Consider the following 25,769-nt stretch of genomic DNA (forward strand, 5'->3'; position numbering starts at 1 on the left):
TGGGGGCAGCAGAGGTCTTCCAGAGGGTACATCAACTCATTTAGAGATTTGCCTCGTTTTACAACAGGCTACATAAAAAGCACTAGCAAAGTCAGTACGGTAAAAGCTTTTTTATCTGGCATGTTGGGGAAATGGGGGTGCGGCTAAGTGAAAAATTCCAAACTCCCTCCCAGAGCCTGTGCCCCGCAGGAGGGAGGGAGTTTGGGTGCAGGGCTGGGGGTTGGGGTATGGCAGGGGGTGCGGGCTCTAGGAGGCAGTTTGGGTGCAGGAGGGGGCTCAGAGCAGGGGGTTGGGGCACGGGAGGGGGCTTGGGGTGCTAGATCCGGGGGATGCTCACCTCGGGTGGCTCCCCGCAAGGAGTGACCTGTCCATACTGCTCCTAGGCGGAGGCGTGGCAGGTGGCTCTGCATGCTGGCCCCGCCCCACCCCGTCCCGCCCCGCCCTGAGTGCTAGCTCCGCAGCGTCCATTGGCTGGGAACTCTATTAAAGGTCTAATAAAGAATTCCCCCGTGTTGGCTGCAACACTTTCTGAGTTAGGAAATTGTCATCTATAATGTTTAGAAATGCCAAGGATATTTTAGTGCTGGCAACATGAGATCTCCGGCATGCGTCACTCAGATTGACCTCCTCCAGGATCATGCTGCTTTTTCCCCTGCACATTATAGATAACTGCGTAAGGAGCCGGTCACTCAGTTCCCCAGTCTGATTTGGTGGTCTGGAGCAGACACCAACTAATACACCATCTCGTGCTTTATCTGTTAGGACATTGATCCATAAGCGTTCGCGATCACATTCTTCCAAGTTATCAGTGACTGGGAGACAGGTAATGCCTGCTGGATTTTTGCCTGCTGGATCCTTCCTCCCCTTTTGCCTGTTGCCTTCCTCAGTCCTTGAAACTAGCTACACCAGGAGGCAGGGAAGGCGAGTCTGAGCCAGGCTGCCCAGAGGACACTGTGCCGGTTGAGGCCCCCAGAGCTGGGCTGCCTGGAGAACACAGAAAAAATAACCCTAGTCATTGCTAGGAACAATTCCTGCTGTGTAGTGCGTCACTGAGCGCTTTCAGATCCCAGGCCCTGTGGTGGGTGTATGTCCAGGGCAAATCTCCACTGCAAAACCCCAGTGCAGTGAGTCTCAGAGCCCAGATCAACTGACTTGGGCTCACAGGGCTAAAGATAGCCACGTAGACATTCCTGCTTGGGCTGGAGCCGGGGCTCTGACACCTGATGTGGGGGGTGGGTCTCAGAGCCTGGCTCCAGCCCCAGTGGGAATCCTCGGCTGTTTTAGCCTGCCAGCCTGTGCTTGCCCTGGAGCTGGTTTTCATATAGGTCTGGGTTCCCTGGAGAGTAACATCCCCTGAAGCAGACTGGCAGGGGAGGGCACTGGTGCTGACACTGGTAGGACAGGACTGGCTGGAGGGGCCGGCGATCCGGGTGGTTGCCCTGAATGCCAACTTCTGGGTTGTGGTTTTGTTTTGTGGTGTTGTTTTTGCTCAGCTGTTTGGTGGGCACCCAAAACGTCCCCTGCCCTGGGCAAGAAAACTCCTCGGCCCGCCCTGGGAGGGGTGGGAGACGCCCCCAGGCCCAGCCTGTTGCTGGGCATTCCCTGGGAGGCGAGAGGCCTGGGCTCCACTGCCAGAGGTCCCAGAGGCAGGTGACTGGCCAGTGATCCCTGGGCCCATCACACTGATGGGCCAGGCCTAGAATGTGGCTGCTAGGGCCAGGCGCTGACCAGACTGGGCAGGGTCACCTCAGTGCCTCAGTCATGCTGGACCACGCCCGTCTCCTGTCCTCAGGCACTGCCCGTCTCCTGCCGCTCTAGCCCCTCTCCTGCCCTGGGCAGTGCCCGTCTCCTGCCGCTCTGGGCTCACAGAGCCCCTCTCGTGCCCTGGGGCAGTGCCCATCTCCTGCCACTCTAGCCCGTCTCCTGCCACTCTGGGCTCACAGAGCCCCTCTCCTGCCCTGGGGCAGTGCCCGTCTCCTGCCACTCTAGCCCCTCTCCTGCCCTGGGCAGTGCCCGTCTCCTGCCGCTCTGGGCTCACAGAGCCCATCTCCTGCCCTGGGGCAGTGCCCGTCTCCTGCCACTCTAGCCCCTCTCCTGCCCTGGGCAGTGCCCATCTCCTGCCGCTCTGGGCTCCCAGAGCCCCTCTCCTGCCCTGGGCAGTGCCCGTCTCCTGCCACTCCGGGCTCCCAGAGCCCCTCTCCTGCCGTGGGGCAGTGCCCATCTCCTGCCGCTCTAGCCCCTCTCCTGCCGTGGGGCAGTGCCCATCTCCTGCCACTCTAGCCCCTCTCCTGCCCTGGGCAGTGCCTGTCTCCTGCCACTCTAGCCCCTCTCCTGCCCTGGGCAGTGCCCGTCTCCTGCCGCTCTGGGCTCCCAGAGCCCCTCTCCTGCCCTGGGCAGTGCCCGTCTCCTGCCACTCCGGGCTCCCAGAGCCCCTCTCCTGCCGTGGGGCAGTGCCCATCTCCTGCCACTCTAGCCCCTCTCCTGCCCTGGGCAGTGCCCGTCTCCTGCCGCTCCGGGCTCCCAGAGCCCGTCTGGGAGGCGTTGCCCCACGGGTGCTGGGCTGGGCCCCCTTGCTGCCCGCTGCGCAGCGGAGAGAGGGCTGCCCGCTGGTGCCGGGGCCCGGGGCAGCGCGCAGCCCGTGGGCGGAGCTCTCCAGCCCCACGCGGTTCATAATCGCTCTCCGTGCCCTGAAATGTGACTCCTTCCCCGAGCCGGCTGGGACGGGCCGGCTCCGTCACGGCTGCGGCTGGGCTGGCTCCGGCGGCTCGCTCCTCGCAGGGAGCCCGCGGCGGGCGGAGGGGCCCCGGGCGCGGCCTCGCCCGGACACCATGATCTGCGGCTGGAGGAAGAAATCCCGCCCGGAGCGGCCCCCGCAGCACGGCGGCGGCACCAGGCGCCCGGACAGAGCCTTGAAGAATATGGGTCAGTGCCGGGGACCCCCGCGCCGCCCGCCCCCAGCGCCCCCGGGCCCGATCCTGCCGCCGCCTGGGCCCCAGCCCCGCCTCTCCAGGGGGCGACACCCCGCCGCCCGGCTGCCCCCGGACCCCGGCCGAGGCGCCGCCGGGGTGGGAGGGCGTCTCGGATGCAGCTCGGGCCAGGCTCGCGCCGAGGGATCCGGGTCGGAACTTCCCCGAAGCGCGGGAGCGTTCGGCCCGGGGCCCGAAGCTGCGAGGATGGGCGCTGGCCCTGGGGCTCGGCTCGGGGGTGCTCCTCACGCTGCGCCCCCGAGCCGAGCCGGGCCCGACTCCTGCCCCAGCCGGGCGGGTCACAGCGCCGGGGCCCCGGGCGCTCGGAGCGGGGCAGGAGTTCGCTACCGGGCCCGTCTCCCCCCTGCCCAGCGCCCGGCCCGACTGATGCCAGGAGCCTTCTCCGGGCCAAGGCACTGACCTGGGGGTGGGGTAGGGGGGAGCCCCCAGGGTCCTGGGCCGAGGTGCAGGGGGCAGGGCTGCCCCCCAGGGTAGGAGCGCGCACCGCGAGGGGTTAATAGCTGCCTGTGGACCGGGGACTTGCTTTATTGTAATCCCCATTCCCGTGTCTGTGGAACATCCTCCCCACCCCCCCCATGCCCCCCTCAGCATCACCCTGGAGCTGACTCCCTCCCCTCCCCCGAACGGGACGAAACAGACCCTGCTCCCAGCTGGATTCATGGGCTGGGGGGGCGCAAGCTGCAGAGGGGGCAGTGGGGGCTGAGGGCGCTTCGGGTGGGCAAGGGCTGCCCCAGGATGGGGGCTCTGGCGTGGCTGGACCTGGGCTCTGTGTTGTGAATCTCTGTTGGCCCCAGCCGGCGCTCGCTGTGGCTGGGACCCCAGCCCCTGTAGTGGGGGCCTGCTGTGCCTGGCAGAGTCATGCCAGGTCCGCACTCCCAGCTGGGCAGGCCTCCTTTCCACAGAGCTGCCCCTCTTCGCTTCCAACCCCCACTTCAACTCCCCACTGAGGACCTGACTCTGGGGACCTGCCTGGGCTGTGGCCAGGGACTCCCTTCCTCCAGGGCAAAGGACCTGCTGGAGTCTCCCCTTGCCATCCGTGGGTGCTGCTGATTCCCACTCAATCCACTTGATGGCAGGCCCCATGTCCAGCCGTGCCCCAGGTCTTGGGTACGTGGCCACTGTTTGTTGGGGATGCCCCGGGAACATGAGGGAGCAAAGAGGCTGCAGCAAGTAAGGGGTTAATGCCCATTTTGTTGCAGTAAATTCGGCGTGCAATAAAATCCACAGTTGTTCGCGATCCAAAAGCCAAGGGTCCTGGGGACTGGCTGGCCCGGGGTGTATGTGTGTGTGTGTGCACGCGCGTGTGTGTGCAAGACGAGGCCTTGAGGCTGCTTTCACAACTAACCCAGTACCGTAGTGACCACTGCTCGGTGGCCTGTGTGCAATGAGTCTGGTGGGCCTCAGTCCCGTTCCTGCCTCAGTCCTGGGCTCTGTTCCTGTGCTGACACCTTGGGAAGGTTGCTTCCTCTCCCTGGGACTCCGTTTCCTCCTCTGAAAAGTGGGGACAGTGATTCTTTCCCTTGATTGGTTGCAGTGTGGGGAGAAGCCTAAGAGCTAAGTAGTAGCATTTATTACGCTCAGCCGTCCAGCTCCTGGGTTCTGGTTCAACCAAGTGTGACCCCGGGCAAGTCGCTAACCTCTCTGTGCCTCAGTTTACCCAGCTGTAAGATAATAGTCCACAGTGCTGTGGCTGCTGTAATCTGAGGATCTCAAAGCATTTCACAAGCATGAGTGAGTTAAACATCACAATCCCCTTGAGAGGCAGGAGAGTACTATTATTCCCATTTTGCAGGTGGGGAAAGTGAGGCACAGAGAGGGGAAATGACTTGCCTAATGAGCCAGTGGCAGAGCCAGAACTAAAACCCACGTCTCCTGACTCCCAGTCCTGTGCATCAGCCATAAGACTCCTGTAGGTGGAGGGCAAGGGCTTGTCTACGTGGGGCGTTAATTTCACTAACTTTAGATAGTGCACGCTCAAATAACCTGCGTAAACACAATGCTGTTTTCAGAGTCTGCGCCGGCTGGATAATCTGTACTCTCTAATCTGGTTTGCAAGTGTATTAAAGCTCTTTGAGATAGTGAAATGAGCATGTGCCAAGATAAGTTTCTCCCAGGCCAGCATTGCGTTCACCGAGATGGAACTGCAGCTGACTCAAGTGCAGCAGTGAAGGGGTTAAGGTCTTAGTTGCCATGGGGGAAATGTTGGGCAACATTAAGTTTTCCTCCAGGGAAAAGCACAAGGGCTGACCAAGGTCTGGCACTGCAGGGGAGTGTGTAAGCCAGGCAGGCAGGATCAGAGCACACAAGGCTATCTCAGCTGCTGACCTGGCCCAGAAGAGGGCTCACACTTCAGGCTCCCAAGTGGAGGGATTCCAGCCTGTCAGTCAAGGCCCCCAGACTTTCGGGGAGCCGTGCGCTGAGCCCTGCCCCTTTGCTCCACATTTCACTCCTGCTTTGGAGACACCCTGCTCAGCGTGCTGGCTCCTGCGGATCCCTGACTCTCCCCATGCATCGTATGGGGAGCCTGGGCACCCAGCTCATGGCTGGGGACTCCACGAGGCAGAGCACCTCTGGTGGGTGGTACAGCACTGCAGCGCCCAGGTGCCTTGGTGGGTCTGGCCCTCAGATCGAGAGAGCTCAGGTGCCCTTTTCATTTGATGAGACTCCCGGAAGCCTTCTGGCCCAGACACCTGTAAGCGACGCATCCCTGGGCTAGCTTCCTTTCTGGCTGAGTTCCTCTGAGGCCATCAGAGAGCGATTTGTCCTGCTACAGTGTGCTCAGCTCACGTGTGCTGGCCAGGGGGCCTGACCTGGATTATTGTGGACCCTGGCTTTGGATCCGGAGCTATTGGTGCCGGGCTGGAGTGGTTCATGGGGGACAAGGGGGTTCCAGGACTGTGCTAGTGACCAGTTTGTGGAACCGCGAGTGAGTGAGCCCAGGGGCTCTGTGCTGTAGCCCAGACGTGGTTACCCCAGGCCAGGGAAAGGGTTATCCCTTGGTGGGGAGGCAGCATCTGATGGAGTCAGGGCACTGTCTGATTTTGGAAGCCGTCAGGTCACATGAAACCGGAGCTTCTGCCCAGCCCCAGCAAGGAGCGTTCAGTTCATTTTCCCGTGGTGTGCACACCTCACCTGACAGCAGGAATGGAGCGAGGGGCAGGGGAGGGCCAGAAAGAATCCCCCTGTGGCTCATCTGAATGAGTTGCTGTGTGCCCCCTGGATCTGTACAGCAAAAGGGACTTAACCCCCTGCCCCACACAGGGGCCTGGGCTGAATAAATCTGTCTTTGGATGTGCAGGGTTTGCCCAGATTTCTTCCATCATCCTCTGCTTTCCCCCAGCCCAGCAGTGGGGCAGGGACTCCACAAGGGCTGCCCTGGGGGGGCTTGGAGGGATGGGAGGCAGAAATGCTCTTACACGTGTGTGAGAGAGAATTTCGCTCCCGTGACTGGTGCTGGATTGATACTTCCAGGGGCAAATCCTCTAGCCACAGGGCAAGCACAGCCAGGGCGAGCGCCCCCGCCCCATCTGGAGCTGAGGGATGGGGGCGAGGGGGGGATTGGGGGGAGGGGAGGAGACAGGGCGGAGTCTGCTCAGGCTGCCCCAGAACAGTCTCCTGGCTGGGGATTTACAAGGCAGCCACCTAACCACTTGGCATAAAGCTGGAACTCAGCAAATTGCTTCCGTTTTCTCTCCTCCCTGCCTGCCTGTGGCCCAGCCCAGAGAGCTCAGGCAGGAACCAGTTTGCCATTGTCCCTGTTGCCCTCCAAGCTGAGGTTTCATGGAGAAAAGCTCAGCTTGGCCTCTGGAAAAGCAGGCGGGGGGTCCGCGGCTGAGGCCCTCGGTCATGCCCAGGGGCCCTTCCCAGGTTGCTGTTGGGAGGAGGATGCTGGACGGGTCTGAGCTGCACAGGGAGGGGGAGGAATGTGAAAGGCTGAGGTCCCTGCACTGGAGGATTGCGGAGGCGGAGGGGAGAGTGACAGTGCAGATCTGGGACACTAACAGTGAGTGGAGGGAGTCCCAGTTCGTTAGCTCACAGGGCCTGCCTGGCCATTGCCCTGCACCTCCTGCAGTCATTCACACCAGTGCAGAGGGTGCAAATTGCTCCCTTTCCTGCTTAGCAGCGTTTCACACTTACTTTGCACTGGTGTAAATGGTGACACATGGTGCCGGGCAGTGGAGAAACTGGCTCCAAATCTGTGTAACCTTCTGGACTGTCTGGCCTGCAACCGACTGGGCCGAGTGCTCTGCTGTGAAGCAGGAGACTTCTCTGTAATTCCCGTGGCTTGTGTGTGGCTGTACCGGGGGCAGGTATGATTTAGGCACCCACAGGGAGCGGAGATGGAGCAGGAAGGGGCCATTGCAACTGCGTCGGCTTCTGGCCACTGGCTGGATTCTGATGCTTTAGCTGGTGTCAATCCGGAGTCACTGCACTGACTCCAGACTTACTCCGATGTCACTGAGGGTATGTCTACGCTAGGAAATTAGGTCGATTTTATAGAAGTCGATTTTTAGAAATCGATTTTATACAGTCGATTATGTATGTCCCCACTAAGCGCATTAAGTGGGTGGAGTGTGTCCTCAATACCATGGCTAGCGTCGACTTACGGAGCGGTGCACTGTGGGTAGCTAGCCCATAGTTCCCGCAGTCTCCGCTGCCCATTGGAATTCTGGGTTAAGCTCCCAATGCCCGATGGGGCAAAAACATTGTCGCGGGTGGTTTTGGGTACTTGTCGTCAGTCACCCCTCCGTCCCTCCCTCCCTGAAAGCAACGGCAGACAATCATTTCGTGCCTTTTTTCCTGGGTTACCCATGCAGACGCCATAACACGGCAAGCAAGGAGCCCGCTCAGCTCACCGCTTCTGTTGTGAGCATTGTAAACACCTTGTGCATTTTCCTGGAGTATGTGCAGAACCGGGCTAAGACGCCAGCACAAGGACGATTGTGAGGAGGACATGTACACAGACACAGACGTTGGACACAGACGTTCCTGAAAGCACGGGCTGTGGCAGTTGGGACATCGTGGTGGCAGTGGGGCTGGTTGATACAGTGGAACACTGATTCTGGGCCCGGCAAACAAGCACAGACTGGTGGGACTGCATAGTGTTGCAGGTATGGGATGATTCACAGTGGCTGCGAAACTTTCGCATGCATAAGGCCACTCTCCTTGAACTTTGTGAGTTGCTTTCCCCTGCCCTGAAGTGCAAGAATACCAAGATGAGAGCTGCCCTGACAGTTGAGAAGCGAGTGGCGACAGCCCTGTGGAAGCTTGCAATGCCTGACTGCTACCGGTTAGTCAGGAATCAATTTGGAATGGGCAAGTCAACTGTGAAAGCTGCTATGATCCAAGTAGCCAACGCAATCACTGACGTTCTGCTATCAAGGGTAATGACTCTGGGAAATGTACAGGTCATACTGGATGGCTTTGCTACAATGGGGTTCCCTAACTGTGGTGGGGCGATAGACAGAACACATATCCCTATCTTGCCAACCAGCACGTAAACCCCAAGGGGTACTTCTCAATGGTGCTGCAAGCACTGGTGGATCACAAGGGAAGTTTTACCGACATCAACGTGGGATGCCCAGGAAAGGTGCATGATGCTCACATCTTTAGGAACTCCGGGTTGTTCAAGCAGTTGCAAGAAGGGACTTACTTCCCAGACCAGACAATTACCGTTGGGGATGTTGAAATGCCAGTAGTTATCCTTGGGGACCCAGCCTACCCCTTGCTCCCATGGCTCATGAAGCCTTACACAGGAAGCCTGAACAGTAGTCAGGAGCTGTTCAACTCTAGGCTGAGCAAGTGCAGAATGGTGGTAGAATGTGCCTTTGGACTTTTAAAAGCACGCTGGCGCTGTTTACTGACTAGGTTAGACCTCAGCGCAACCAACATTCCCATTGTTATTGCTGCTTGCTGTGTGCTCCATAATATCTGTGAGAGTAAGGGGGAGAAGTTTATGTCGGGGTGGGAGGTTGAGGCAAATTGTCTGGTGGCCGATTTTGAGCAGCCAGACACCAGGGCAATTAGAAGAGCACAGTGAGGTGCGCTGCGCATCAGAGAGGCTTTGAAAACCAGTTTCATGACTGGTCAGGCCACGGTGTGACAGTTGTGTGTGTTTCTCCTTGCTGCAAACCTGCCCCCTTTGTTGATTTTAATTCCCTGTAAGCCATCCACCCTCCCTGCTTCAATCACAGCTGGCAAAGGAAATAAAGTAACTATTAAAAAGAACAGGAGGACTTGTGGCACCTTAGAGACTAACAAATTTATTTGAGCATGAGCTTTCGTGAGCTACAGCTACAGCTCACTTCATCGGATGCATTCCACTCTAAGGTGCCACAAGTACTCCTTTTCTTTCTGCGGATACAGACTGACAAGGCTGCTATCTGAAAAAAGTAACTATTGTTTTAAAACCATGCATTCTTTCTTTATTAATTAAAAAAAAAGTGAGATAACTGACAGGGTAGCCTGGGTGGGGTGGGGTGCGGGAGGAGGGAAGGACAAGGCCACATTGCTTATTGTAGCCACACTACAAATCAAAACTGTTTGAATGACAGCCTTCTGTTGTTTGGGCCATCCTCTGGAATGGAGTGGCTGGATGCCCGGAGCCTCCCCACCCCGCGTTCTTGGGCGTCTGGGTGAGGAGGATATGGAACTTGGGGAAGAGGGCAGGCGGTTATACAGTGGATGCAGCTGGAGGTCTGTGCTCTTGTTCGCTTTCCTGCAGCTCCAACAGATGCTTCATCATGTCTGTTTACTCCCCCATTAGCCTCAGCATCACCTCCTGCCTCTTCGCGCCCACTTAATGGTTTTTTTGGCCTCTGCCACTGAATGCCTCCATGCATTAAGCTATCAGTGCGGGAGGACTGTATGAGCTCAGAAAACATGTCATCACGAGTGTGTTTTTTTGCCTTCTAATATGTGATAACCTCAGGGATGCAGATGATTGCGGGAGCATAGAAACATTTGCAGTGATTCCAGACTACTTACTACTGGCTTGGAGTGGTAAAGTGCCTTACCGTGGAGGACGAAATAAGGCAGCCCTCCCCAGAAACCTTCTACAAAGGCTTTCAGAGTACCTCCAGGAGAGCTTCATGGAGATGTCCCTGGAGGATTCCCGCTCCATCCCCAGACACGTTAACCGACTTTTCCAGTAGCTGTACTGGCCCCGAATGCATCCCAATTCTTCAGGGCAAATCAAACATTAAACACTATTGCTTCTAAACCCTGTACTGTAGTTACAAATGTGCACTCACCAGAGCTGCCTTCTCCGGCTTCAGGGTCTGGGATCCCGCCTTCGGAGGGTATTGGCTCCAAGGTGATGAAAAGGTCCTGTCTGTCAGGGAGAACTGATTCACCGCTTGCCTGCTGGGCATTCTCCTCCTCTTCCTCATCCACAAAATCCTTCTCCCTGTTGCGTGAGACTCCCCCTTGCAGGTGTCCATGGACAGTGGTGGGGTAGTGGTAGGGTTCCCCCCTAGAAGGCCATGCAGCTGGTCATAGAAGTGGCATGTATGGGGCTCTGACCCGGAGTGGCCGTTTGCCTCCTTTGTCTTTTGGCAGGCTTGCGGGAGCTCCTTGACTTTCACGTGGCACTGCTGTGTGTCCCTGGTGTAGCCTCTCTCCATCATGCCCTCTGCGATTTGGGCATATATATCAGCATTTCTTCTTTCTGATTGCAGTTCGGCCTGCACAGATTCATCTCCCCATACAGCAGTCAGATCCAGTGTCTCCCTTTCGGTCCATGCTGGAGCTTGTTTGCGATTCTGGGGGGACTGCAGGGTTGCCGCACTGACCAAATAGGAAATGCAATTCAAAATTTCCCGGGGCTTTTCCCAAGGGTGGCTCGACCAATTTTGCCACCCCAAGCAGTCGCTGCCGAATTGCCGCCGTGGGACATGGCCGCGCCCCCGCTCACACTGCTGCCCAAGCACCTGCTTGGAAAGCTGGTGCCTGCGGCCAGCCCTGGCTTTTCCTGCGTACCTGGCTAGTGCATCGGAGTTGAGAGTGCTGTCCAGAGCGGTCACCCTGGAGCACTCTGGGATAGCTCCCGGAGGCCAATACCGCCGAATTGCGTCTGCACGACCCCAAATTCGACCCAGCAGGGTCGCTGGTAGCGCTACTCCCCTCGCCAGGGAGGAGTTCAGAAGTCGATGTTAAGAGCCCTTTAGGTTGACGGAACAGGGTTGGTTGTGTAGACGCATTCATTATAAAATCGACCTCACGCGGCTAAACTCGACCTAACCCCGTAGTGTAGACCAGGGCTGAGATCTGATTCTACCTGCAGTTAAATGTCCTGAGCTGCCACCCTATGATAGGCCAGGGCCGGTGTAAGCGAGTGAGCCAGGCACCCCAGCGCACGTGGTGGCCAGGGCTCAGAGGGGCCGTGTGGGGAGAGGGCTGCGTGGCAGGCAGCAGGCATGGCTGAGTGGGTGCTGCGGGGTCGGTAAGGGGCCAGTCACTGGTGTCTGAGCTCCCCTCTTGCCCTGGCAGCGCTGCGTGTCTGCTGCACCTTGAGCTGCTGGCCAGGCTGCTCCGGGACTCAGAGTCCCATCAGCTCTGCCTGCGTGCGGACGAGCTCGTCAAACCGGGGCTCAGCAGGCAGGGCTGCAGCGTGTCAGCACGTGGGGCCAGACCTGCCAACAGGCTGTCCGCAGCAGCGCCCTGCCCTGCCCAGGGAGCCCCTGGAGCCAAACCGCCTCCCCCTTCCCAGGGAGGGCTCCCCGGCCTGCTGCGTGGGCCAGGCTCGCTGGGACGCATCAGGGAGATCCCAGGCACTCAGCGGAACAGGATTTTGTCTGGATACAGGGTCCCCCTTCTGCCCATCCCCCATTTCCCTTGGAACCTGGGATACTGGTACTAGCAAAGGGGCAGTCGTACAGGATGGCCGGTGTGTCTGTGTCCCTGCACGGTGAGTGCCTGCCGGCGCGGGCTGGGTACCGGCTCTCCTTGGGGAGAGGGGCTGGTTGGGCCTTTGTGTACCCTCCGAGCCAGCCACAGTCTGGATTGAGAACACTGCTGGAAGTGCCAATCCTGTATCAGCATCACCCGAAGCCATGCCAGGAGTAGGGCTTGGGGTGGGGTGGGGGTCATCCTCTCAGGGGCTAAGTGGGGTCAGGCCAGTACTTGTGGTGCTGCAGGGTGTGGCGGGGTTAGTGCATGGCTGGCATTGCCCTAGCTGGCACCATGCCCCCAATCTGTGCTGCATGGCTGGGAGAGCGCTTTGTCAAATGGGACCGGTGCGTGCAGGGGACTTGTGGCTGCCAGCTGGCTGGCATTCCCGTATGTACCCAGTTGTATCTAAGGGGTCAAGGGACGTCTTTTCTTTTCAAAATTAAATAAACAGTGATCCTCTAGATCAACAACCTCAGATGACAGGTATCAGAGTAGCAGCCGTGTTAGTTGGTATTCGCAAAAAAGAAAAGGAGGACTCGTGGCACCTTAGAGACTAACCAATTTATTTGAGCAGAAGCTTTCGTGAGCTACAGCTCTGTAGCTTAATCTCAGATGGAGGCAGGTGGGTCAGACCAGAGCATGTCACTGTGAATGGGGAAGACTGTGGGTTACTGGTTCTCCAATGCCAAGATGTACTTCTGGCTCCCACCCCTGCCAGGGCTGAGAACTGGAGCGGGTTGGGAGACTTTCTAGGATACGTTTATTTGTCGGAAAATGAAACCAAACCTTTTTGCAGAAAGGAAAGAGCGAGTGAGAGCCAGAGCATGGCCTGTAACAGCCGCTTGCCTGGTGGTCAGGCCCTCCCCTACGATGGGGGAGACCGAGTGCGAGTCCTTGCCTTGAACCAGGCGGAGCAGAGCGCTGAGGCATGGCTATGCCGGGGTGGGCTCGCTCTGCTTTCTGCAAGGTCTCAATTTCAGTCCAATGCAGAATGAAAACAAACGTTGGAACCGCAACGGTTTTTGTGAGCTGGAATTCTTGTGCCTCGCCCAGCCCTCGGAGACCCTCTCACCAAAGTCTGTAAGCGGGGAGGGCGCTGAAAGGCTCTGCAGCACCCCTCTCACAGGATTAGACCCCCCCGCTGCATGCTTGTTCCCCAGAGAAGCCAAAGGCAGCCCTGGCTTGCACTCGGGGTGACCTCTGTGAGGTGTATCTGGGAACAGCAGCAGGGGGTGCGTGGCAGGCCAGCCTTCGGCTCAGGCCCTGGGAATTCATTTGGCAAGAGAAATATTATTGTTCTGGGCAGGATGCAGTCAGCACCCAGCCACCATTGTTCTGAAGGCTGCATGTGCTCTGCACATTAGCGCCCAGGCAGCTCGCAGGGGGATGCTTTGCCCTGGAGCCTGGACTTGTGCTAACGCTCTCACGCGCGTGTGTAAGTGAGTATGCCTGGCATATATACGTGCGTCTGTGAGTCCGTGTATGGACATGTATGTGCGTGTCCATCAAAGGTGCTGCACCTAGGGGTGCTGGGGGCTGCTGCAGCCCCTGGCCTGAGGCGGTTTCCGTCACATGCAGGGTTTACAGTTTGGTTCGGTGGCTCTCTGCGCCCCCGACTCTACACCTTGCCCCAGCCCCCGGTGTCCGCGTGTGTGGCCGTGTGTTGCGGCACTGGCTGGGGCTCCGTCTGGTGACAGCTGTGAGCAGTCTTGGGTGGGAGGGCTGAAGCTGGCGCCAGGGCGGGAGCAGCCTGCTGCGTGCTGGAGGAGTGAGGGGCAAACGCGGAGGACGCTTGGGCTGAAGTTTGTGGTGAGTGCCCGGGGGCTGTGCCAGGGGAGGGTCCAGCCCAGCGCACTATCCCCGGCGTGGAAGCTCAGACGCACCCGCCCCTGCTGAGCGGAGCAGTGCAGCGGGGAGGGAGGAATTCCTCCCCTTGGGAGGGATGGGGAGGAATGTCACAGCTCCGGGGTTAATCGCAGTCCTTCCTAACCCGCCTGGCATGGAGCACCTGGCAGGACAGGCGCTGCCCTGGCATATGAGGGAGTTTGCTTCTGTGTCTGCCAACGCATCTGTGCACTGGGCTCATTCGGCTCGAACAGTCGAAACAAGGGCAGCCCAAACCAATCCCCATGCAGCATTGCCCTGACAGGACCCTCTACCAGCTCCAAGCGCCCTTCCTCAGCCGCTCGACCACTCTGAGGGGCACCAGCCCTGTGGGGTGTTTGTCTCAGTGTCCCTGGGGGCACCAGAGGGGCAGGGGAGCTGTGCACAGGAGAGGGATGCACTAGCTGGAACGCTTTGCCTCTCTGTAACGCTTCTCGTCCGTTTTACACATGTCCCTGCATTCAGCTCCCAGCCCCCAGGGGATGCAGGGAGCGTGACCCCTGCTTCGGGATGTGGGCGACAGCCTGCCCCTGTCAGTGCCCGAGTCACCCAGTGAGTTAGTGGTGGAGCCAGGACCAGAACCAGCCTACACGCTCCCGCTCCTGTGCTAAGCAGCTGCCGCATCTCCCAGGGTGCCAGGTCGAGGGGCCTAAACACACCTGCTGCTGAGCTCTGCGTAGCTGGTCTGCAGTGATGGGACACTGGCCCATGCTGCCATGGGGTGCCCGAGGAGGAATGCAGAACACCAGTCAGGAAGGGGTTAATAGACATTCCCTCCAACAGGAGACACTGACAAAGCCCAGACCAGCCGGATGTGAGATCAGCCCCCAAATCCTTCCCAGCCGGGCGATGGGGAGGAGAACTCTTCACCTGGCTCCACGTCCTCCGTGGCGTGACGGGTCCTGAGAGCCAGGCCAGCTTGGGCACATACCAACAATGCCGATCGTGCCTAAGCCGAGCAGAGATCCTGGTGCCATGACCCCTCGGGGGCCCGGCCTCTCCAGAATGCCCGGGGCCAAAGATGTGATGTAACACAGGGCTAAAAATAGCCTCTTACGTAACTCGCATACGCCCAGGCAGGGGCCATGGGCACCTGCACGTCATATCACACCCAAAGAGCTAATTGAAATAGACACTCTACAGGATGCAGCAGGGTTAATTACAGCCTAACGAGGCCCATATATGAGATGATCCTAATGAGCGAGTTATTATAACAGAGCCGTCACTTCCGGTTGCGTGGAGGAGAATGTGCAGAGCGTCATGTTCACCCTGAGTCCAGGGCTGCAGGCGTGGCTGGGTGCAGGAGGGAATTCGGGGCTGGGTTGGAGCAGGGTGATGCGAACAGCCAGAGCTTTGGGCTCTCTGGCAAGGGCCAGTGGAGTCTAAGGAGCTCTGTGAAGATTTTTAGGCAGGAAGTGACGCCCATAGGGTCCAGATTGACAGGTCCCTGCAGCCTTCTGATTGGCCCATGCTCATTATTTAACCCTGGAGGGTGGCCCAGGCTGTTGGCAGATTGCCAGCCTTCCACCCAAGCCCGACTTTGACTCTGAGCCTGATTCCACCCTGGGGACTACCTCTGATCTCTGGCTCCGACCCCCGCCTGACCCTGGCTCTTGCTGCTTGCTCTGATCCCTGCTTGCTGACTGTCCTGCCTCGTGGCCATCCCTGCCTTGTGGGCGCCAGCCCAGCTGTGACCGCTAGGCCTGACTGCCAAGGCCCCATCCCTTACGTGTACATACTTACGAGGGGCACTGTCACAACCAGGACGAGGGTGGGCAGGCCAGTGCCAGAGTCCAGGTGCCTAGGTCAGGGCTTAGAACTGGGGCTGGAGTCTAGGACCAATGCCAGGGGGCAGGAATGGAGCCGGGGCACAGGGGGCAAAGCCAGTGTCTGTGTCTAGCGTCAGAGTCCATGTGCTGAAGCCCAAGCCAGCTGAGATGCATGTCCCTCACTGCGGCTGGCTGGGAGTGAGTCCTCGCTGCACGGACGCTGCCGGGAACTCCTCCTGGGCTTACCTCGGGCGCCGGGAGCAAGCGGGGCATGGGGGAAGCTGTCAGGCCAGCCTTTGGATGTGCTCCGGCCTGTGGAGTTCCTCTCCGTGGGTCGAGGTAGCAAAGCAGGCAGCCCAACCATGGCTGCCGGGTGGCAGCACAACGGCATTAGCTGGTACAGAGCCGGGTTCGAGTCCAACCCTGCAGACCCTCATGGGCACGTCTGCTGAGATGGCTCTGGGGCAGGCTCACGAGGGTCCTGCCCTGTCGTAAGCAGCTGCTGGCTTTTGGTGTCTCCAGTTTGAGCTGCCCAGCATGAGACCCAGAGGGATGGGTTCCTCAAACCGCTCAGCATGGGCCCCTGTGAGAACTGACCCTGACCTGGGGGCCGAGCACTTAGCGGCGTGGCCCTGAGCCCTTTCTGATATGAGGCTCCGCCGGCCTGGTGGTGCCGGGTGCTGCACAGACACTGAGTGAGAGCCAGGCCGTGCCCTGAGGTCTGTACAGTCTGAATAGACTAGACAGGCAGAAGGCAACAGGCCATGAGACTCGCCCAGGGGATTCCTGTGATTTATAATTGTTTTTACTTTCCTTGGTTAGACATTTTAAAGGAAGAAATCCATGTTCGCCTGCAGGCGTGGCACACCACGACCCCCTGAGCCAGTTCGGCATCGTAGGCACCTCTCTGGCCCCATCACTCTCCTAGCATGTCACGGCTTTTAATATCTTTCCCCACAACGCCCGGGGGGCAGCACAGTGCTCTTATCCCTATTGTGCAGGAGGGATACTGAGGCATGGGAAGGCGAGGAGACTTGCCTAAGGTCACACAGGAAGCCTGTGGCAGAGTGGGGAATTGAAGTCTCGTTTCCAACATCCCTCCAAGTGCCCTAACCACTTGGCCATGTTTCTGCTCTGCAGCTAAGGCTTGCTATCTGTATACTGACCTGGCACTCATCAGCAGAGTGTCTGAGCCTCTCGGCTATTTGTGGGTTTAGTCTCACAACCCCTCTATGAGCTCGGGAAATCTTATCCCCATTGTACAGAAGAGGAACTAAGGCACAAGGTAGATTAAGTGACTCAGCCAGGGTGACACAGCACGTCAGTGGCTGAGCCAGAACCGGAGCCAAGTTTCCTGAGTCCCAGGACCATCCATTTCACATTAAAAGCAGTAACGGACCATACACAAAATGGAAATTGACTTTGTGGATTTCCATTGGCTCAGATCAGGGGAGTGCAGGGCAGGAGGGGTGGGGCAAACAAACATCTAAACCAGCAGAAAGTTGGTTTAATCTAAAAAAAGATTAATCTCTGATGTTAGGACCAGAGGCAAAGAAAGTGACTGTGGTGTCCTTACACTGAGTGTCCCTTTAAAATGCCTTGGGAATCTAGTTTCACAGAGAACAGAAAATGCAAGAATTAAGGGTCAGTAACTGACTTCGTTTTTGGAGAACAGCTGGAAAAGTCTTAGCGTGGCTGAGCCCAGGGCGTGCTTACGCCGCTGCTCCTGCCAGCGAGAGGGGCCCCCTGTGACCAAAGCCCCAGGCTCAGGGCAAAGACCGAACGGGCTTTGTGCATTTCAGTCGTAGCCCTGGGGGTACCTTCCGGTGCCCTGTGACCTCACGTGACCTCTGCAGTGGTTTCTCTGCTCCCATCTGCCTGGCTTCGTTCCCCTTCCCCACCTGGAATACAGAACAATTTATGGCCGGCAGACTGGCCAAACAATTTTTCTGCCGAATCTGAACTGCCATTCTCAGCAAGAGCAGCAGTTTGGACAGCAGGCCCAGTGACTCACCTCCATTTCCTGCATTACTCAGAGGCTTCCAGTGGTGCCTCCGGCCCACACGAGGCCCGGGCCCAGGGAAGAGAAGGAAAGACTGACCCGATGGGCTGGTTGTGGAGGATTCCATTTGGGATCTTTTTCCTGGGCAGCTCCCCGTGGCAGAGAGCATGAAAACGAGGAGTGAGTTTGTGGCTTGGGTTGCGATATGAGATCAGTAGCCACCCGTCTCCCTGCCTGAGCCACCCTGACCTCACACCGTATTCTTGCTGCAGTAACGCCCAGCATGGCCCCGCTGAGATCAGGGCCCCCTTGTGCCAGGCAGCACCCATGCACATCCAGAGAGACGGGCCCTGCTCCACTGACAACACTGACAGAGTGGGGGAGAGGGTGAAGTGACATGGCCGAGGTCACAGGGCAGGTCAGTGGCAAGGCTGGGAATGGAGCCCAGGTGTTCCAACTTGCAGGCCAGCAGGCTGGCTGCTGGACTGCTTTGTGGCTGTGCGAGGCCTTTGAATAAGGAATCACTAGCTGAGAATTCTCTGCTTGGCCCTGCCAGGGCAGCACCTTGCCTACAATGTGCCGGGCCAAGGGGAATGGGCTGCCACCTCTGAGGAACAAAACCCAGGACCTCCAGGATGATCTGGAACCCATAAAACTGGACAGCTGGCAGCACGCACTGAGCACCCTTCTGGGTTTCCTGGGACAGCTCCCTCGAAAAAGGGGCGAGTCTGGGAGAACCTGGAGGGGAACCTGGCCTGTGTGTGAGCTAGTGGGTGACTGTGAGTCTGCATGTGCGCCGGTGTAAAACGGGAGGGGGAGACGATGTTAAAAGGAAAACAAGCAGATATTTTCTGCTGAACTAGCCCCTCCCCAGCTTGAGGGTCTGGCACTCCCTACGTGGGGTCCCAGGGAGTTTCTCCTTGCTTCCTTGACCCCTGTGAGCTCTGCAGATTGACAGGCCCCTTGAGATGGTGGCGCATTGGCCCCAGGCATATTGCAGCAACTTTTACCAACTGGGCACAGAGTGTCAACACTCCGCCAGCCCTCAGCCTGGGCACATGCCATCCATGTGACTGCCTGCCCACCGCTCCCCGATGGGCTGGAGAGAATGATCCCTAGCAGGGGCAGTCATGGAGCCAGTATGGTGTAGTGGATAGAGCACTGGCCTGGCACTCAGGAGTCCTGAATCTGCTACTGAGCTCTCCTGTGATCTTGGAATAGTCCCTTCCCCCAGCACCTTTGTCTGGTCTAATTTGGTTGTAGCTCGTCAAGGCAGGGACAGCCTCTTTGCATGTGTACATATAGATCCCAGCATCCTGGGGACCTCTAGATGTTACTGTAATAATTCAGACAGATGCCTCCCTCTTATTAATATGCTGAGGTGACTAGTGGTCAGTGTTGTCATCCTGTGATGGGATCCCTGGGGTACAACCTGGAACTGGGGTTCCGCTGTGCCTCCTTAACTCTCCAGCCTGGGCTGACTCACAGTGCTTTGCTCGTGACAAACAGCAAACCCCTCCAGGGGCTGTGATCACTCAGCACCACAGCATGTGGAGCCCCACACCCAGCTAGATTGCATGAATGCTCCGAAAACCGCTCACGAATCACACAGAGAAAGGCACCAGCCAATTCTCTCGAGCCTGGCACCCAGGAATAGACTGTCTTTCCCTGGTCAGAAGCCTGATGTTCATTACCCAGTCCGCCCCTCCCTCCATGCGGAAAGGACACAGACTAGCCTTTGTATCTGAGCTAAGATTTCCCAAGCACTTCCACCAAAACACACTGCTTTAGGTAAAATATAAAACAGATTTATTAACTACAGAACCATCGATTTTAAGTGATTATAGGTGATAGGCACTAAAGGTCAGAGATAGTTACCACAGAAAATAAAAAGTAAGCACACAGTCTAAATCTTAAACCTTATTACAGTAGGCAGTATTTGGATCAAGCAGTTTTATCACTCCATGGAATGTTGTAGGTAGGTTACAGTTCTTAATACACAGGCTTCCCCTTTAGGCCTGGGACAAGTCTCCTCAGTTCAAGTCTTTGTCTTCCCAGTATTCTTGTTGCTTCCAGCATTGGTGGGTGAAGAGAAAGGTAAAAGCATGATGCCACTGTCCCTTACTTTATCTCCTCCATCCAGCTGCCTGGAAAACACTAGCCCAAGACATGTCCTGGTGGGCTTTGCTGAGTCACAGAGTTGAGCAACCCCCCCGCCCGCCCGCCCTTGTGCGATGCTTGTGCAGCTTTCTTACAGCATTGTAAATCCCTTCTTTACAACTCCCCTGCTGACTAATGGTCATTTAACACCCTCCTGGGAGTGGATCCTCTCTGTTGTCACTGGGGAACTGACAGTGGATGATTCTCAAACTTACCACATTTCTGTATTTCTGTAACAACCATATGGCACAATCTCATAACTTCATACACACTAAGGATATACATATTTGGACAGAACAATGGGTTTCAACAGATCATGACCTTTCCTATGATATCTTCTATGACATGCTTTGTATGAAATATATCATAATTATATGACGGGGAGAATATGGGGGGCCTAGGGTGCTGCTTTGAGGTACAGAGTGCTATGGGGAAACCAAGGCACAGAGCAGAGAAATGACTTGCCCAAGGCAAGCTGATGGCAGTCAGAATTAAAACTCAGGCGTGCCAGCTCCCAGTACCATAATCTATTCACAGCCTCTTCACTGGGCTGATGTTAGATATTTACTTTGTCCAGTATTACAGTTCAGTCCAGGAGTGAACGGGTTAACGGTCACACACTGGGCTGCTAAGGGGAGGCCTTGTCAGCTGCTTTCTGATTGGCTAGAAGGGCTTGGGAACAGCACAAGTAAGGTAGCCTGAGGCAGCCTGTGGGCCATATTCAGGGCCAGGGTTACACAGGGGCCAAGGAACCCGAAGGTGCAGGGAGGGGCCTGGTGGGGTTTGCAAAAGTTAGTCCCCGTGTTTGCAGACCCAGCATTGCAAAACAAGATTGCGGAGAGACGCTAGAGGGTCTCTGAAGCTAACAGCTGCTCCATTGGCTTTCTGGATACACCCAGATGCCCTTATCTGGGGAGCTGTTTATAACTAGCTGGGACAGTCCAGCAGTATTTTTAGAGTCTCCCATCGCGGCTCTGGCCGTGTTCAGAACAGCAGCTCCACCTGTCACCACCTGACCTCTGGGGAGCCGGGCGCCGGGAGCCAGAGCGGCTGGAGAAATGGGCTGGCTGCCAATCCGCGTGGCCTGCTGGACCCATCATCAAACTCCTCCAGAATTCTCTGTGCCCAAATCCTGCCCCGCCCAGGGAAATGCTGTGGTTTTACTGCAGAGGAAGAAGAGCCGGGCTTGGGGATGGGGCCGTGGATTCAACAGCCTTTGACCCCCCCCACGTAGCAAGAGTGGAGCAGCAGCAGCCACAGAGGGACGTGGAGCCTTTTCCGTTGCACAAGCTGTAGGGTAGGAATCCAGCCCCCAGAGCTCCTTCACCCAGGCTCCTGGACTGGAATCAGGTGCAGGGACTTGCGGTAGACATTTGCAATCCTTCCCCCGGCGCGGTCGCTGGAGGGCCCTTGCCTCGGCAGTGCTGATTTGCGTTGCTATTTCTCCCTCATAGAATTTTTTTGCATCTGTTCCCAAGGGGATAAAACTGCCCCGGAGTAAAACTGAGCAGGGCTGAGCCAGAGCTGCCAGGAACAATCTGGATCAGAGGGGAGCCCTTATGTAAAGCTCCCCCACCAAGCTGGCCCAGTAAATTCCTCTTGAAGGCAAAGAGCAAAGGGATGCTGGCAGGGGAAGCAGAGCTGGAAGCTGGGGCGGAAGTAAGGAGCCGTGTCCTCTCCCAGTGGAGCTGGCTGCTGGAGGAATGTGCAGGATCAACACAGAGCCCGTGTTTAGACAGGAGGCGCTGAGTGTTTTTGGACAGCGAGAGATGGTGTCAGGTGAGGAGAGGACAGCGAAAGTGGGGAGGCCAGAGCCCAGGTGTCCAGAGGTACAAGCCAGGCCAGTCCCCTGCAGCAGGCCTGGCTCAGCCTCGGGATGGCCCAGCCTCCTCACACCCTTCATCTCTCCCCTCTTGGGGCTGGAGCCAGCTTGGGCAGTGCCCCGGGAGAGCCAGCGGCCAAACCCTGCTGCTCTTGGTTTGCCAGAACTCCCGCTGCCGTGCTCACGGGCAGGGCAGAGCCGGCTCTGTGCGTGAGTGCGAACGGCCCAGCGCGGGAGGGGCCAGGGAACGATGGCCTGGATGTGCCCTGGGTGGTGAGTCTGTGCCAGAGGCAGGGACAGGGATAGCCATGGGGGCTGTCACAGCACTGGGGTGTCTGAGTGCTGGGCTGGAGCTGGCCTCCTAAATTAACCCTTCAAAGACTGTAGGCCTCAGAATAATCCTTTGCCCTTGGCTAGCCCCTTTTCAGGGAGGATTTCAGGCACTGCAGATTGGTGAGTCACGCAGGAGTGAAGGCTCAGGTGTGGCCGGGAGCTGGGTATTGTTCCTGTTTTGCAGATGGGCGAAGGGGGCCAAAAGAGTAAAGTGATCTGCCCTGTGTCCCTGGGGGGAGTGCCTTGCAGTGGGGGAGGAAGTCCTGGGTGCGAGGGGCTGCGGCGTTGCCTGGGCCCTGTGGGCATGGCTGGGATGGCGTTTGCAGCCTCTGGCAGGTCTAGACCCTGGGCTGCAGTTTCCATCTGTTGGCATCAGTGCTGAATGCGGCCCCCGTCTCTGCTAGCACCACAAGCCAAGCCCACTCGGGGGAGGAGCTGGAGTGACAGTTCTTTCGTAAGTCTCCACGAGGACTGGAGCTTTCAGCATTTGCAGTGAAGGGGAGGGAGCAGCGTAGTGAAGCACAGGCCTGCATATCACTCAGGACGCCTGGGTTCTATTCCTGGCTCTGCTCCTGCCTCTCTGTGTGACCTTGGTCAAGTCACTGCACCCCTCTTTGTCTCAGTTTCCCCATCTAGGAACGGGGGATAATAATGACCTGCCTCCCAGGAGAGGAGTGAGGGTTAGTTAACTTGTGTGCGTAAGGTGCTTTGGAGTCCCTGTGACAGAGCTAACTCAGTGCTGAGTAGGGGGGTCAGTCTGGGCCTGGCTGGGAAGCAGAGCTGGGAATTACGCCTGGCCGGTGAGTTTCCAGCCTGGTTCTTGCACTGGTTTAAACCCTTGTCAAGCTCCTTAGTGTGCTTGGAAAGCATGGGGTGGAGCCCCTGGGCAGGCTGCTCTTGCTCGGCTCTGCAAAGTGCAACCGCGGAGAAGGGTCTGAAGGTAACACGGGAGAGCGATGCTCTGGGGACACAAACAGGAGCTGGCTCAGGAGGCACCGCTTGGCCAGATGTGAATCAGTGTGGAACTCACAACACTGACCAGGGGCAGGCTCAGCGCTCCAGTGAGCCAGAGGCAAAGATTGCTCAACCCTCCAGGGCTGAATCTAGGAACTGCGATCACAGAGTAAACTCCAAAAGTGGCCAGAGGTGCTTTCCCCGCTCTGGAAATGGAGAGCGGAGGGGTTTTCATGGGCTGGGAGGGGAGCAGGGACTGCCCCCCAAAACCACTGTAAGAGACCAAGGGTAGATAACTGGGGTGTGGGGCATGCTGTGGATCTCAGAGAGCCTGACCCAGTTCCCACTGAGATCAACAGGAGTCTTTCCCCTGGCTTTCAGGGGAGCTGGATCAGGCCCTTATGCTGCTGGCCTCTGTTCTGCCACCATTGGATGGCACCTGGGGTGTTCCAGCTGCCTCCAGCGGATGCGTCCAGCGGGCTGCTTGAAACAGGACTCTACGGGGCCAGGAACGGAAGGCGTTTGCTCCGCTTTAATCATCACAGGTTAAGTAGTTTTGTTTCTTCCCTGTTCCTGCCTTCAGTCAGCCCAAGCATTGGCAGAGGCCCGTAATCTGGACTCTGACACATTTCCCCATTGGGAGCCTGAGCCCTTCAAGTGAATGGAAGTGTTTCCATGGAGTGGGAGCAGGGTCAGAGTGAGTCAGTCTCTCTCTTGCTTTCATTCTCGTGTCCAGCAGTGTGGGCCTTGCCGAGTGCGCTGGGCGAGGCGGGGGTGGGGCTGGGGGCAGCCGTGTGCCTGGGCCTTTCTGATCAGTGCACTCATTCATCAAAAGGCTTCGGAACCTTGGCACACGAAAAGGGACCCTGTAATCTGGGCAGTGTCGGGCCCGGGGGGAGATTCGTTCATGTTTCCATTCCATGAGGGAGAAATCACGTACAAGAAGCAATGGAAACTGAGTTTACTCCCCATTTCTGGCTATTTCCCTGACAAGCCAGTGGATGGATTTTCCATGGCCCTTGAATTTCCATATAGTTTGATGAGTTTAAGAGACATTGGGCCTGGTACTCCTCTCCCTTCCCCCAGTTTTACCCCTGGGTAACTCCATTGGCTCAGTGCAGTGCCTCCCTCTCTATGCCTGCGTCAAAGGAGAATCAAACCCACCAGTCAGAGAACAATCCTCTGTTCCAAACCACTTCCTTGCCCTGTGCTGTTTGCAGCAGCAGGTGACTGCAGCAGGGAGGAATTGCAGAGCCAAGCTTACTTCTCACCATGCATGTGGCTTGTTTGTGTCTTGCCTTTCGCTCCGCATAGACAGGGAAACTAGGCTGGCAGTGTTTCTAGCCAGTTTCACTTCCTTCTTCCCCTGCTAGGGCAGAGAGCTGGGTCACGTTCCACGGGGGAAGGTTTAAGACTGGGAATCTCATCGGAGCCTGAGGGAGTTTGGTGCCCAAATCCCAGTGAAATTCCCTGCCCACCTTGGATGCTCTGCTGATCCCAGAAAAAACTCTCCCTTCCCCCAAATAAAATCTGTAGTAGCTTTTGTAACCCTTTAAAAAATGTATCTGAGAATTAAATGTGGGGCTTAAAACTAGCACCTCTTTAGCTCCGTGCCTGAGTGCCTGGAGCATTTAGTAGGTCCGAATAAATCCCTGGGTGAGTTTAGGTCCTAAATCAGGCCATTGCCTAGTGATGAGTTTCAGACCAGATTATAGCTGGATGCTGTTGCATCCCCTGCTGCTCTGGGGGGCTTCGACACAGCCAGTAATTTGATTTACTTATTGCGATTACATGTCCTTTACTGCACAACACCCTCCTTCGGAAACCCACCCAGAGCCAGCGGTTGTCTCGCCTGCTGCACGTGGGATAGACAAGAGCAGCCTGGAGCATCAGATACACTCTCCTCCGAGTCTTTGGCCTCAATGTCGGGATCACACCGAGGCTAAGAGGCTAAGATCCTGCCCTTTCCCACTGGCAGGGACCTCGACCCTGCGTTTGGGATGGAGGATGTTCTGCAAGTCCATAGCAATGACTTGGGTGGACGTGTGCTCCACAGCGACCTTGGGACTCAGCTGCACCGGGTGTTCCCTAGTTAAAGGTACCAGCGCTTTGAACTTCACCAGCATCCTGCTGCGGTGGGTATCCAAGTGCTTCTCAAACAGCCTGACCGCCCCCGTGGGAGGCCACGGCCCCCTGCCCATAGCATGGGCTCCTGGAGAGGCTGAGCTGCTGGGGGTAGCAGCAGATGCTTAGCCCACCTGAAAAGTGCTGGTTGCTGGTGTCTGAAAATCTGGCCCTGACCTGTGGGTGCGGGGCCCTCGGAGATGTGGCCCAAGCGCACGCAGTGACAGACACAGGAATAGAACCCAGGCGTCCGAGCACCCACTGCCCCCGCCTGCTAACTTACCATGCTGCTTCCTTTGTTATATTTTACTAGCTCCCATTCTAACCTTCCCTGAGATCGTGCTGGGAACACGTACCCCTTTTATTGAGACCCCTCCTGGGAAGATTGCAGGTCGGCATTGGACTATCGAGGAGAGCGGCCCCCAGGGAAAGGTTCAAGGCAAGCTCTGCTCAGAAGTGCGTGTCCCTCGCTGTGGTTTGCGGGAGGCTGACGCTTTGTTGGCTGCTCTCCAGGGCGTGGATTGGTCAGGCAGGCAGGATATTTACAGCCGAAGCCCAGCCTGCGCTGTGTTTACATCTAGAAACCCTCACAGCTGCCAGCTCCCTCCGTGCTTTGCTTGCAACATGGATATTTGCTCGCAACATAGATATTTGCTCAAGACAGGCTTGAGTTGAATGGCACTGTGATTGCAAACGGCATGATGCCAAGGAGACCGAGGGGTGCGGCATGAACTCTTACTCCGGGCTCTTCGTGTCCCGAGAGCGCCCAGCACGCAGGACGGGGTTGGGGACAGAAGTGGTTAAGGCTGCAATTTTCAAAGGTCTCTGCTTTCAAATGTCTC

General features: G+C 57.3%; 1 protein-coding gene across 1 annotated transcript in view; it reads left to right on the top strand.

The window, feature by feature from the left end:
* Positions 1–2,828: 2,828 nt before the first annotated feature.
* The window catches only part of PLCD3 (phospholipase C delta 3), a 57,136-nt gene continuing 34,195 nt past the window's right edge, over positions 2,829–25,769 (top strand). Inside the window, exon 1 of the mRNA XM_077806408.1 lies at positions 2,829–2,922. Within this exon, the coding sequence (XP_077662534.1) occupies positions 2,829–2,922 (94 nt within the window). The remainder of the gene's footprint in view (positions 2,923–25,769) is intronic.

This window comes from Eretmochelys imbricata, chromosome 27, assembly GCF_965152235.1.
Source record: "Eretmochelys imbricata isolate rEreImb1 chromosome 27, rEreImb1.hap1, whole genome shotgun sequence".
Lineage (NCBI taxonomy): Eukaryota > Metazoa > Chordata > Testudines > Cheloniidae > Eretmochelys > Eretmochelys imbricata.